Source organism: Solanum lycopersicum, chromosome 8 (assembly GCF_036512215.1).
Source record: "Solanum lycopersicum chromosome 8, SLM_r2.1".
Lineage (NCBI taxonomy): Eukaryota > Viridiplantae > Streptophyta > Magnoliopsida > Solanales > Solanaceae > Solanum > Solanum lycopersicum.
In genome coordinates this window covers 42587921-42602807 of record NC_090807.1, presented here as the reverse complement: position 1 = coordinate 42602807, position 14887 = coordinate 42587921, and the positions used below count along the sequence as shown (strand labels likewise).

The window sequence follows — 14887 nt, the reverse complement described above, 5'->3', positions numbered from 1 at the left end:
AGCCTCTCAAGGAAAAGTAAAGGCGTCCCCCTACCGTTCCTTAAGACTCTACTAGACCTTTTCTTGTATGATGAGAACAACGAACCTAATGCTCTGATACAAAGTTTGTCACGACCCAAATCCGGGCCGCGACTGGCATCCACACTTACCCTCCTATGTGAGCGAACCAACAAATATAAACCTTAACATTTCAATATAATATCAACAGAAAGTAATGCGGAAGACTTAAACTCATTAAATAAAGACCAATTCATCAACTTCTAAAATTCAACATCCATTATTCCCCCAAAATCTGGAAGTCATCACCACAAGAACATCTACTTTAAACTACTAATTCTAAGAGTTTCTAAGAAGCTAAAAATACATAAGAAGCTAGTCCATGCTGGAAGTTCAAGGCATCAAGACTTGAAGAAGAAGATCCAGTCCAAGCTAGAAGCATTAGCTCACCTTGAATTTCCGATGTAGTAAGACTGGCTTGAATTACTGTTGAGTCGAAGATGACGGCACGTTTGCTGCACTCCACAAATAACAAGAAGAAAAACATAAAAGTAGGGGTCAGTACAAAACACGGGTATTGAGTAGATATCATCGGCCAACTCAAAATAGGGAACAATATATATCAAATATTATCATAAATCGACTATAAAACTCAACATGTAGCAACAACAAGTACTATAATCATCAATAAGTACCATCAAGTTCATCCATGAGGGCTTAAGCCTCAACACCATACTCATTTGGGAATTAAGTTTATTAAGTTGAGTATATTATCATCTTTCAAAATTCATTATCTTTCTTCCTCTTTTGTCGGTACGTGACACTCCGATCCCCTACTGCTATGTGTCGGTACGTGACACTCCGATCCCCTAATTCTACGTGTCGGTTCGTGACACCCGATCCCCTATATGTGTCGGTACGTGACACTCCGATCCCCTACTGCTATGTGTTGGTACGTGACACTCCGATCCCCTAATTCTACGTGTCGGTTCGTGACAACTGATCCCCTATATGTGTCGGTACGTGACACTCCGATCCCCTATATGTGTCGGTACGTGACACTCCGATCCCCTATATGTGTCGGTACGTGACACTCCGATCCCCTAATTCTACGTGTCAGAACGTGACACTCCGATCCACTAATACTATGTGTCGGAACGTGACACTCCGATCCACTAATACTATGTGTCGGAAGGTGACTCTCTGATCCACTAATACTATGTGTCGGAACGTGACACTCCGATCCATTAATATCATTCTGTAAATCATCAAGCCTTCTCTATACCAAGGCATCATCAATCCCATTACTTTAATTCATCAAGCCTTCTTCTATACCAAGGCATCATCATTAATAATGTATATTAAAGTTTCTTTTCAAGATTTGGGATTTAATATTTTCATCATGCTCATCTTATCACAATCACATAATTATATTCATGCAAACATACCATTAAGCATATAGTAGGGTTTACAATACTACCAATACATATCATTCACTATTTAGAGTTTACTTATGAAAGCATGAAACCATAACCTACCTCCACCGAAGAATTGAAATCAAGCAAGTTAATCATCAAAGCTTGGTGTTTTCCTCTTCTTCTCGATCGTTTTCTCTCTCTCCCCTCTTGTTCTTTCTATTTTCTTATTCAAACCCTCTTTCTTTTACCCTAATTAGTATTTAATTAAGAATAAAAGATGGCAATAATACCCCACTAATTAACTTAGGGTTACCTCTTTTAACCCCCAAGAATTTGAGTTATTAATATAAACCCACGAACTTTATAATTAAGGCAAGAATAGTCAAAAATGTCCCTTAAAACTTAACCAGAAATCCGACTACAACTGGGATTGCGCAACCTGCGACGGTCCGTCCTGCAGGCCGTCGCAAGGGTCAGAGACTCAGTTTCCACTGAATTATTTGTGATGGTCCGTCACGCCTGTGACGGCCCGTTCTGCCATTCCGTTACGAAGTTTAGAGACTCGATTTTCAGTACCGAATTTCAGATTTTCTAAGTGTTTTGAAATGAGACCCTGCGACGGTTTGTCGTGCCCTTGGCGGTCCATCGTGGGGTCCGTCGCTTCTGCCAGTTTTTCTAGAATTGAAGTCTGTTGCTCAAAACGACTAAATAGGTCGTTACAGTTTAAGTAAACAAAAATTCAAATTTTCCGCAAAAATTAACCTACATGAAGTAACTATGATATATGTAGGCTTGTCTGCAACCTCTAAGAGGTCAATGACGCCGTTCTCATCTGGGTTCTAGATATTGATAGTGAAAAACATAGTATCAAAGCATTAGGTTAAATTCCAAGGATAATAACTTCACATAAGCTACATCGAGTATTTCTAAGTTATGGTAGTGAAGTGCACCACTATCATGAATTAGAGACTGCGTGATGCATAGGAAAATTTCTCTTCTTTTGATATTATCGTGCTTTCATTAATATCTGATTTCTTGATGTTTTGATCATATCTAGCATCAATTCTTACTCTTTCATAAAATGAACACAAGAGGGAACATTGGTCGAGGAAGAGTAGGATAAGCTTATGGGGACAACCAAGTTCCACCCTATACTCCAGCCTCATGAGTTGCCATGCCAGTAAAATGAGTACGGTTGACTGATGCTAAGGTGCGGACAACTTTGGCACATATGGCTCTAGCCATCAATGTGCAGACTCAGGATATGATGGCCCAGGATAACAGACAGGAGGTTCAGTGGGAGAACCCACTAGCCCACAACATGGCGAACAAGTTGCAAGATTTTACGAGGATTATTCCTCCAATATTTATAGGATCTAAGACTACAAAGGACCCTCATGAGTTCGTGGAGGAGGTCTACAAGATTCTGATGGTGATGGGGGCCAAGAAAATTGAGAAAGCTGAGCTAGCCTCGTATCAGCTGAAGGATGTTGCACATGCTTGGTACAACATGTGGCAGGATAACAGGGCATTGGGTGGAGGTCTGATCACATGGGAGCTGTGTAGGACAGTTTTTTTGGAGAGGTTCTTCCCTAGAGAGATGATAGAGGCTAAGGCTTAGAACTTCATCAGCCTTAAGGAGGGCTCAATGACTTTCAGAGAGTATTCCCTGAAATTCATTAAATTGTCCAGATATGCTACTTCTCTTTTGTTGAAAATCAAGGATGAGATCATCAAGTTCCTTAAAGGGATCTCAGAGGAATTGGAAGAGGAGTTTCAGCATGTGATGCTCCATGATAGCACGGACTTGCCCATGCTTATGGTACATGTCCATCAGGAGTAATTTTGGAGTTCATGATCAACCAAGATTTAAGAAGGGGTATCGGAGTGCAGGGAACTCTAACTCTCAGAGGAGTGCAACACCTAAAGAACGTAGACCTGAGCCAAAGAAAGGTAGGAGGTGATGTGCAGCGTCCCAGAAAGGAATGTGGCAAGTGTGGCCGTATTAACACTGGAAAGTGAAGACTAGGCACAAATTCCTGCTTCGGTTGCGGAAAAAGCGGACACATGGTCAGGGACTTCCCACAGAATAGGGGTTAGGCTTGAGGTAACTCTCAACCTAGTCCTAATACCCAAAATGCTACTGCAGTCGAGCTTCCTAGGAGGAAGAAATTCTAAGCTTTAAAGAATAGGGAGGAGCAGGAGAAGTCTGCTGATGTGGTCACTGGTATGATGCAATTTGCTCAACCTCTATTTATGCTTTACTTGATCCACGGTGTACACTTTATTTTGTGAATCCCTTGCTTGCTCTTACTTTTTAAACACTACTTGAGGTTTTGCATGATCGTATTGTAGTTAGTAATTCCTTATGATAAAATATGAGAGTTTATAGGGTTCACAAATACGACCTACTAGTAGTATGTGGTAAGACTATGTTTGCTGATCTTCTTGAGTTACCCATGAATGACTTAGATATTATAGTTTGTATGGAATGGATCCATAAATGTTATGCCTTCATGGATTATCGTAATAGGGGTTGTGAGATTTCGTTTCTCTAAAGAATTAGAGCTGGTTTGGAGGGGTACAATTTAAGTCGTTCAAGTCCCTTGAATTCAAAACTAAAACCTAATAAAACAATTTCCATGAAATTCTTATGTCATATTGTGATTGTCAATAATAAAGATCATGAAATTTTTTCCATAGACTCTGTTCCTGTAGTGAATGAGTTCCAATATATTTTCCGTGTTTATTTTGCCTCGAGTCCCTCCCCTCGAGAGATTGATTTTTGTATCGACCTAGATCCCGGTATCAAAGCTATTTCATTTCCTCCCTTCATAATGTCTCCAAATGAACTCAAAAAGTTGAATCTGCACTTAAAAGATCTATATGATAAGGGCTTCATCAATCTGAGAATATCCCCTTGCGGCACTCCAATGCTGTTTGTGAGAAAGAAGGATGGAACCCTTATGATTTTTATCGATTATCGGTAGCTTAACAAAGTCACTATAAAGAACAGGTATCCATTTCCAAGAATAAATGACTTATTCGATCAGCTCCAAGGGTCTATTTTCTTCTCGAAGATTGATCTTCGTTTCTATTATCATTAGCTTAGGGTTAGGCATGAAGATATCCAAAAGACAACCTTTCGTACCCGTTTTGGTCATTATGAGTTCTTATTCATGTCAGTTGGTCTCACTAATGCACCAGCTGTATTTATGGACCTCATCAACCGAGTCTTCTGTGAATACCTTTATTCTTTCGTTATAGTATTCATTGATGACATGCTCATCTACTCTAAGACCTAGGAATAGCACGAACAACATTTGAGACTAACTTTGCAGGAACTTAGACAACAACATCTGTACGTAAAATTTAGCAAGTGTGGATTATGGCTTAGACTATTGACCATCCTGGATCATGTTGTGTCCTATTAGGGTGCAGAGGTGGACCTCAGGAAGACTGAGGCTGTTAAGAACTGGGCAAGACCTCTTACTTTCACCGATATCCATAGCTTTTTGGAATTGGCTAGTTACTATTGCAGGTTCGTGGAGGGTTTTCCTTCCATTGTTGCCCCGATAATAGCTCTTACTATGAATAAATCCATGTTCAAATAGGTAGAGACTTTTCACAAGAGTTTCCAAGAGCTCAAGAGCAGACTCACTTAAGCCGCAGTGCTTACGTTACCTAAATGTGGTGAGAATTACACCGTTTAGTGTGACGCATCAAGGGTTTGTTTTGGTTGTGTTCTTATGCAGGGTGGTAAGGTGATAGACTATTCATCTAGACAAATAAAGGTTTATGAGAAGAATTATCTCACTAATACCCTGGAGTAGGTCGTTGTTGTGTTTGCATTGAAGCTGTGGAGGCATTACTTGTACGAAGTGCACATGGATGTGCTTACATACCATAAGAGTCTCCAATACGTGTTCACACAGAGGGATTTGAATCCACGTCAGCAAAGATGGCTGGAGCCGTTGAAGGACTACGACATGAGTGCTCACTACAATCCTGGTAAGGCAAATGTTGTAGCTGATGCATTGAGCAGGTTGAGCGTAGGGATTACAACCCACGTTGATGATGGGAAGAAGGAGTTGGTGAAGGATATACACTTACTAGCCAGCCTGCGTGTGCGGTTGATGTGTCCTACTAGTGGGGGTGTTTTAATTCATCTCAGTTCTAAATCATCCTTGTTAGCTGAAGTCAAGAAGGGTAAGCATGTTGATCCTATGTTAATGGAGTTGAAGAACTGAGTGCTTGTAAAAAGATGAATGAGTCTTTTGTTTTGGGAGGTGAAAGAATACATAGGTACTAGGATAGGCTGTGTGTACCAGACGTGGATGATTTGCGGACCAAGATTGTTGTAGAGGCCCAAGGTTCCCAGTATTCAATACATCTAGGTTCCAGCAAGATGTATCATGACCTCAAGAAGATCCATTGGTTGGATGGAATGAAGAAGGACATTGCTGAATATGTCGCCAAGTGTCCTAATTGTCAGCAGGTTATGGCGGAGAACCTTAAGCTTGGTGGTCTCACTCAGATGATTGAGGTTCTAACTTGGAAGTTGGAGGCCATTAACATGGACTTTCTGGTTTGTCTTCCGAGGAGTAGGAGACAACAAGACTTCATATGGGTTATTCTGGACAAGATGAGTTAAAAAGCTCGTAGTTGGGCTTTGGGATGGGACGAACGCTCCGCCCTAGGTGTGCACCGGTCATCTCGTCCTTTCTGTCGACGATATCTCCAAGACATCACTTCATGAAGTCATGTTCGTCATACTCACCCTCCTTTTGTATCATTAATAGCTTAACTCTCACATTTAGTAAATTATAGACTTGAAGGAAACTATAGCACAATCCTTTCTCAAGACTTTTCTTCAATAACCATAAGTCTTACTTGTGCAATTCATGCAGTCCATCCAATAATGCTATTTATTCGAAGTACAACTTTTAGGTCCTAATATCTAATACTTCTTCGTATTTAACGTAGATCCTCTCTGCACTTTAGAACACAATGAGGTATTGTCTTAAGCATATCTTAGGTCATCTACATTTAGACCATGAAAAATTATGAGGTACTTCTTTAATCATATATTAGTTCATTTTTACGCTGAACCTTATGCGATACTACTTTAAGCATGTATAGGTTTATTCTTAAAACTGATCCTATGAGATACTACCTCACGCATGAGTAAGTGTATTATTGTCTTACACAATGTGAGATGCTTCTTCAAGAATGACTTAATTAATTAATACTTCTGAACATTGTTACATTTTTTAAAACATGTCTTAGTTCAATAATGCTTTAGAAAACTATGAGATGCTTTTTCAAGAATGTCTTAGTTTTTTAGATAAAGATGTTGCTACTAGAAATTTTAACTCAACTATGTGAAGACTTCTGTATCATGAGATCTAACTATTGTAAAACCCACACATTATTACATATGATTTCCCTTTTTAACTCTGATAGTACTCAAATCAATTAGGCGTTGTTCTCTTTTGTAAAGGGAATTCAAACCCTTTCTTGTGTGACACTCACTTGCATTTTCAATATCAACTTGATTCAAAGAATACACCCCAATATTTAGTTGTTATTCCTTTCTAAACAATCATGTGTCATGGAAGGATGTCCTTGAAAATTTATCCGTGTTCACCTGACTCTATGACATTATATTTATAGCACTCATAAGGATGTCAAGGAAGGATGTCCTTTCACCTCAATTCTACCTATTAGACTTCTATTAAATTTTAGACTTTACTCTCAAAGCCTTAGCACATCAAGTTCATTACATTGTATTAACTCTCAAAACACTAGTGATCAACATTCATGATAATAAGACCTATACTTAATGGTTTAGTTCTTATTAGGTTCATTATACGATAATTTCAAGGTTTTATAATAACACAACTCACTACTAGGTGATTCTAGTAACAATAGATCATTAAGGTTCAATTCAAAAATTAGGTAAAGATAAAACATATTCACTAATCTCTAGTTAAATTCAGGATTATATGATCCAAACTTTTATTAATCATGACACATGACTTTTATTTAACTAGATCACCTTTTAATTTAAATTTTACCTACAATGGCATAAACCTACAAATCATATTCATCAAATAGACTAAGGTTACACAAATAAATCACATAAATTCATCATAATAATATTATAATTTTATTCTAATACAATCATAATTAAGTATTATGCACTAGATTGGAATCAAAGTTAAGCCCTACCCACAAAGTAGAAGGAAACCATAACTAGAATTGAGTTGTTGGCTTGATAATTTGGATAAAAACCTAGGGGGCTCTATTAAGGAAGAACTAATAGATGAATACGATAACAAACCTTAATTGAAATACCTAATCAAGATTTAATTAATGGAGAAAAATCTTCAATCTTCTCTTCACTTCTACTTCTTTTTCTTCACTTCTAGTAAGAGAATTTTTTGAGGGAATTCAGGGGTTCTTATATGATTGAGTTCAATCAGACAGTTTATTGCTCTATTAGGCATATTATCAAAAGCCAGTGTAACCCCTAGATCTAACATAGTGTACTTTACCAAGATGGTCTCTTACAAACCCTTAGCATAATCATAACAACGATAATAGAATATTACGGAAAATGTTGAAAATATTTTGCCATAAAATCAAAAAATAAATCATAAAGGAAATGGGTTTATTCAATAAACCTTAGTATCAAATAATATATTAAACTCTAGAATAAAAGTCTTCGGACGCAGTCCAAATAAAATCCTAAAACATGAGGAAATGACAGAAAGTAAATGATGGGTTTGTCCTAAGAAACCTATATTCCAAAGGAAGTCAATCTCTAGAACCCTACATTTGATTAGGATATAGGCAAAGTATGCATTAGTACAAAATGTATCATGTAGGAAAGTTAGAACATCATTATATGAGCATCTCAAAATGGTGAGTAAACATAAGACATAACTATAGAAGATAATAACATAATAATAGCATAGTCTAGAATATAAGCATCATATAATCATAAGTGAACATAAGTCATATTAAATTAGCATAGGTGATAAATCATGTTCCTGGCATGTTCTGTACTTAGCCTTTCATATCTACATACTCCAATCTTTAATCTTTAATATTACTGGAAAACTCTTTCACAAGTCACCTCAAAGAATACTTGTGCAAGCCATGAAAACCATCACCTAATACAATCAAAGCTAAGTACCCCTTTTTTAGTCATTCTTCATCATACTCCACATTAATAGTCAAGACCTAGGTTTTCATGTCTTAAGGAAGATATACTCCTATGTAAACTCAAGGAACACTTGAGCAATGCATTGGCTAAGTCCTATAATACTACTATGGATGGGGTCACACTCAGACTAAGCATTTCTTGAAGTTACTCTTTTCATTCTTACTATTCAAACATACCATTCTTGACGTACTTCCTAAAGACAAGGAACTACCATCTTAATTCAATCATATCATTGATGGAAACTATATAAACAATTAAACCCAAGCATACATCACAAAAGAGGACACTTCATAAGTAGCTTCAAGACATAAGTGTGCCATGTATAAATTTTATTCCATAATAGAACTCACACTAAGTACTTCTCTAGGCTAGTTTAATCAATGCTAGCTATTTATCATACTAGTGTCATATCCCACCACAAACTGTATGTCAATGACACCAGTATATCAAAGCATACCACACTACTAGGGTAAAACTAACTACCATGGAAAACACACTATCAACAAATACAAGCTATGAAAGGAAGAATCAAAGTATTCAAACTTACCTACCATGAAACATTTAATATGATGCAAGATACCCTTAGTTGAGTATGAACCCTCAACCCTAAGCTATATGTAGTATATTATAAATCTTCAATCATGAGACTCCATGGATTGTACTTGGGCAAACGAAATCAATCTACCCTGAAGGCATTTCCAACAATGGAAGTTCAAGTAACCCTTTGGATAACATAGGTCCTCAATCCTAGGCTACCATGCGTACGCTAGTGCAAGATACCATTAAATGCATCCCACAAATGATAATTTAAACTACCATTAAGATCATCCCACCAATGCTAATTCCATGTAACCTTAGCAGAGTATGGTTCCTCAATCCCAAGCTACCATGAGAGCTTCTAACTTATGCTATATAAACAAGTTATACACGTAGAGATCATATGACGCAACTTAAAGCTATTCAATTTTAAAATGCATTGATTAAATTTAGGTGATTTAGCTTTCCATCTAGGACCCATCTATATGAGAAGTCCTTTTACACTACACACATGCATTCTTTTATTACAAGATAGTTAATGTGGGAAAAAGCCTTGCACAAAAACTTTAACCTATAATGTATCATTCATGTGAAAGCTACTTAGGATATTAGACTTACTCTATAAGTCCTAGTGATCAAAATTATTACTTCAAGACCTATTTTCAAGCTTTACTAATCCATTATTTTACTTGGCTACATCAAAAGATAAATTGTTCATAAGACTTAGTACTAGGAAATTCAGTGCATAATTCATCAGAAAGTCCCAAATTCATGATTTATCATATAATAAAAAATATTGTTCAATTAACTATATTATATTCCTATTTTTGAATAAGTTCTTTACATGATAACAACTCAAACCCTAACTTTTTCTTCAATATTGGTTTTCTAGAGAGAGAAATATTTTAGAGCAGAGAACTTTTGGATCTTTTTGGGTTTTATAATTATTGATATATATTGGGTTAGTAATGACCTAAACTAGTCTATATATGTTTATAACGTCCAATTGAAACGACCACAATATAATACGTACAATATATTAATTTCCTATTTTGACCCTTGACTACACATCCCCATCCTAGAGGCAACAACCACATTGATAGGTCGTCAAGGGTAACAAAAAATATGGTGGTGCCCATTTTCCTTTATTTAAAAGTCTTCTAACTGTTCCATGCCTCCCATGAGGCTAAAGCATGACCACGACACATCTCACGATCGGTTGTCAAGAAGACAAGTAATGGTGTTGGTCGTGGTCTTATAGAAATTACTTGTTGTAAGACCTAAAAAATGAATTAAGGTTCTTGTAGACACACATGTGTATAGAAAAATTGAAAATATGTTCAATAATGAGGTTATTTGGAAGTGAAACATCAAGGGACGACCAAGAAGTTCGATGACTAGTCCACAAAGGGCCATAGGTTTTTTTTATATTCATATGTGTGTATCATGGGATCATGAGATCCTTATATGAGTTATAATGATATTTATAGGCAGTGTGTTAACTTTCCTCATGTTTGGAGGTCAAACGTTCAAGAACGTCCATGAGGTTCGAAAGTTAGCGTTTAGACCTTCTAGTGTTTCCTTGTATGTTGGCCTTGTTTTAATGTGTTTTTTGTAGTGAAAAGTCATTTTAATTGAACTTATTACCTGAATAGACATGTTAACTGTCAAAACATCGGGGTACGACTCCCTGGAGACCACCCGAAAAAGACAAAGGAGGACTCAAACATTGGAGATGTGGCTGCCCAAAGCAGAGAGCAAGCCATGATTTGGACTATCCCTCTGAGACACGTTCCTTGAATGCACCTCAATGTCCCAAAAGTTACATGGGGCAGAAGTGGGAGTCTGCCCCGCGACGCACAACCCACTCCCAGATCCTGTTGGGTCAATTTTAAGTCAATTTTGACATATCTAAAAGTCCCCATAAGCATGGGGTTTTTTTGATAACTTAAAGGGATTGTTATAAAATGACTTTATAACTTATTTAACCAGTTTTCCAATCAAAAACTCCAACATTCAATATGAAAATCAAAAATCCAAATTCACTCTTCTCCAAATTTTCTCAAACCTCCATTGGAGGGAAAACTCAAGTTCAAGATATATGGTGGATTTTCATTGTATTCTCTCAAATTTCTCATTGGTATTGAATAAATAAGGTATGGTGATGCTTCATCCTTTGTTATCCATTCATATAAGGAGTCAATAAAGGATTTTCAAATATGATTGAAAAACAAAAATTCCAAAATTTCAATCTACCCATGAATACTTTTTGAAATTGATTTCAAAAGCATGTTTATGATAAATTGATGAGTATCTACTGTTTTAAATATGAATTTCAATCCAATTTATTTATAAACCCATGATCCTCCTAAATTCCCAAATTCATTATGTGTGTCTTCTGATCTTGACTGTGTATTTATTGAATTACCATTCTAACATGTTGAATTACTTATACCATGTCTAAATTGTATATTGATGGTGAATTATTGATGAGTAATCTATTTGGATAAGTGTTTGATGGTTTGGATTAGATTAATCTATAATGCTCCTATCTTCTCTAGATTGCTAATGTAGCTTCAATGTGATCTCGATTATATGGTAAATTGAAGTATGATTTAATTAATAAATGTTTCCTTTAGATATTGTGTTATATATGTATTTTTGTTGATTTATGGAAATTCATCATCATGATCAAAGCTTTGAAGAAATTATAAGTTGGCCACATTCTCCCTACTCTTCTTATAGAATTTCTAGTTAATGTATCCTTGTATGACATTGTGTGGTATGGTCGACTTATGGTGGTGATGTTTACATTATTTTTATGTAATTATTATTTGGGATCATGGTCTTGAAGGCAGTTGTATCTTGAAAGCGTGGTTATGATGATTACATAATGTGAAGTATTATGCCTAGTCTCCAATGATGGAGTGTTGTTTCCGATGTTATTATGTAGTGTGTGGTAAATGCGTGAATGTGTATTGTGGACACTGTAAGGTGTCTTCCTTATATGCTAGGATTGTTGCCCTTATATGATATGACTATTGTACACACACACCCCTAATTCAACCTTATGAAGTAGTATAGGTTCATGGTGTCTAATGAAAGGATAATTCTCATATGCACTAATATCTACTACTATGCTCGAAAAGCATATGTTCATGAAGCATGTTATGTATCCCTTAACTAGGATGACTTTATAGGTGTACAAGTATGGAAAAGGGTATGGTACCTTCTCTATGCAGTGCACATGTGTGCGTTCATAGGATAGTCCCTAGGTTTGGTTTTCAATGTACATGAATTTTACTGCATGGGTATGTTATGAATGTGCATAGGGTCTAATTTTTTTATGTGAGAGGGTTGCTCATATTGTTAAACCTATATACTTATGCACCAATAATGTAAAGCATAAACATGTGTGGCCTTAATATGTTATGTAAAAGGATTTATCACATATATGTATAGACAAAAACATATACATGATGATTTAGTCATGAGAGGGCGCTTGGAAGGGGTTCCCAAGAGTACACTAAACTAGATAGGGGTCTTAATATTCTATGTCCATGTGAAAGGGATTCTCACATGACTTAGATTATGAACTCTCATTATAACATATGAGATAAGCATATGAACAGTTAACTATCCTAAGTTTATATTTTCTAAAGTAGTGTAATAATGGTTTTTCAATAAAGGAAACTTAGCTTAGCAACGAGTGATATTGGATATAAGGGGGTGGCACTTTCCCAAGGAGGGAAGGTATGGTTCAACAATGTCCTCACAAGGTGGATAACCTCACAGCCCAACAAGGGCATAGAGTGTTATTTCCAAGACGGCCTCAAGCTCCATAAACTATGATTTCCACATAAGATATAGCAAGTGATATCTTCTAAGATGCTAGTTTAAGGTTAATGTTCTAATTTGCTAACTAGGGAACCTCTTCTTCGTGTGAGGCTCTACAACACCAAATTCCATGTTTAGCACACATGGTCTTAGTGTCAGTTAATTCAATAGTTTCCCATAGGTAAAATGAACAATGGATGCAAAGAAAAAGACCATAACTAGGATAATTTTAGTGAAGTTGCTTAGTATAGATGGGGGTATGGGAGTTTACCTATGCATTGCAGTAGTAGCTCTTGAAGGGAGTTCTAGAGAGGTGCTTAATGTATATGAAAATGTTTATGGTTCTCTTGCATGATATTGTGTTAGTTACATGATGTTATGATATGCATGATATGAAATTCTAATATGCCTATGTGAATATGATTTTACTGGAAGTGTAAGTAGTTGATTATATTATTATGTTTCGTATATAAAGTATATGCTAATGCTTGTAGACTTAGGAATGGATTATGAGTAGGGTTCTATGTGGTTCTTATTAGGTGAAGTCCAAGAATGTTAATGTCACTATTGCCTTGTTATTATTATATTTTAAGTATTGGCTTTTATATGTTCTTGTAATGAGTCTATCTTTAAGGTCTATAAATGTTAGGTAAAATGTAAGTTACGTATCTTATTCATGAAATATTTCAATGAATGCATGTGTTGGGTTAATGAAGGATGTATGCATGATTCCCTAGTGGCCTTAAAGTGATGGTTGAGTGTGGATAGTGTGAACATTATCTATACATTGCACCAAGAATGTACAGTGTTACTTGGAAAGATAAGGAGTTAAAGTAAAATAAAAGAGTTCACTATAAAATGAAAAAAGTTCACTGTATTTGTAAATATGCTTATTGTAAACTGGTGACTTGTATGCCTTAAATGCAATGTGTGGATAGCCTCATAGCCCGACAAGGGCATAGAGTGATATTTCTTAGACGTCCTCCAAGATCCATGAACTAGCTTGTCACATAGGATATACCAAGTTATATCACAAATGATCCTAGTATGAGGCTAATGTTCTACTATGGCTAAGTAGGGCACCTCTTCTTGGAGTCAGGCTCTACAACACAAAATTCTATGTTTAGCACCCATGGTTTTACTGTCAGTTAAGGCTACAGTTTCCCATATTAAAATGCACAATGGAAGTGAAGTAATGGACCAAAACTAGGACAACATAAGGGAAGTTGCGTAGTGTTGGTGGGGTTCTGGGACTTCACCTGTGCATTGCTTTAATAGCTCTTGAAGGAATTTCAAGGAAAGTGTTCTGATGTATATGATAATGTTTATGGTTATTTTGCATGACATTGTGTTAGTTCCTACATGATATGATGATATCAATAATATGAAGTTTTAACATGACTATGTGACTACGGTTCTACTTGAAATGTATGTAGTTGACTATAGTATTATGTTTGGCATATGAAGTATATCTTAGGGCTTGTAGTTTCATTGTAGGGTTACCTAGAAGGTGTGAGGTTAGGGAATTCACATGTACATTGCACCAGTAGATTTAAGAAGGGATTATGAGTAGGGTTCTATGTGGTTCTTATGAGTTGAAGTCCAAGTATGTTAGTAAGACTATTACCTTCCTATGATTATGTTGGATATATTGACTTGTATGTGGTATTGTAATGAGTCCATATGTATGTTCTCTAAAGCATGTTGGATCAGATGAGGGTTAGGTATCTTATTATATGCAATACTTCTATGAATACATGTGTTGGGTTAATGAAGGTTTTAGGCATGAACCCCTAGTGGCATTAAATGGTTGAGTGTGGATAGTGTTATAGTACATTGTCTATAAATTGCACCAAGCATCACT

The 14887-nt window shown here is 36.3% G+C and overlaps 1 protein-coding gene across 1 annotated transcript; it reads left to right on the top strand.

Annotated features, from left to right (window-relative positions):
* The first annotated feature begins 2646 nt into the window (after positions 1–2646).
* LOC138337954 (uncharacterized) lies at positions 2647–5665 on the top strand. Its single transcript, XM_069288400.1, has 5 exons — positions 2647–2999; positions 3108–3237; positions 4850–4956; positions 5171–5174; positions 5249–5665. Exons 1-5 carry the CDS (start codon positions 2647–2649, stop codon positions 5663–5665), a joined length of 1011 nt encoding a protein of 336 aa, XP_069144501.1.
* The last annotated feature ends 9222 nt before the right edge of the window (positions 5666–14887 follow it).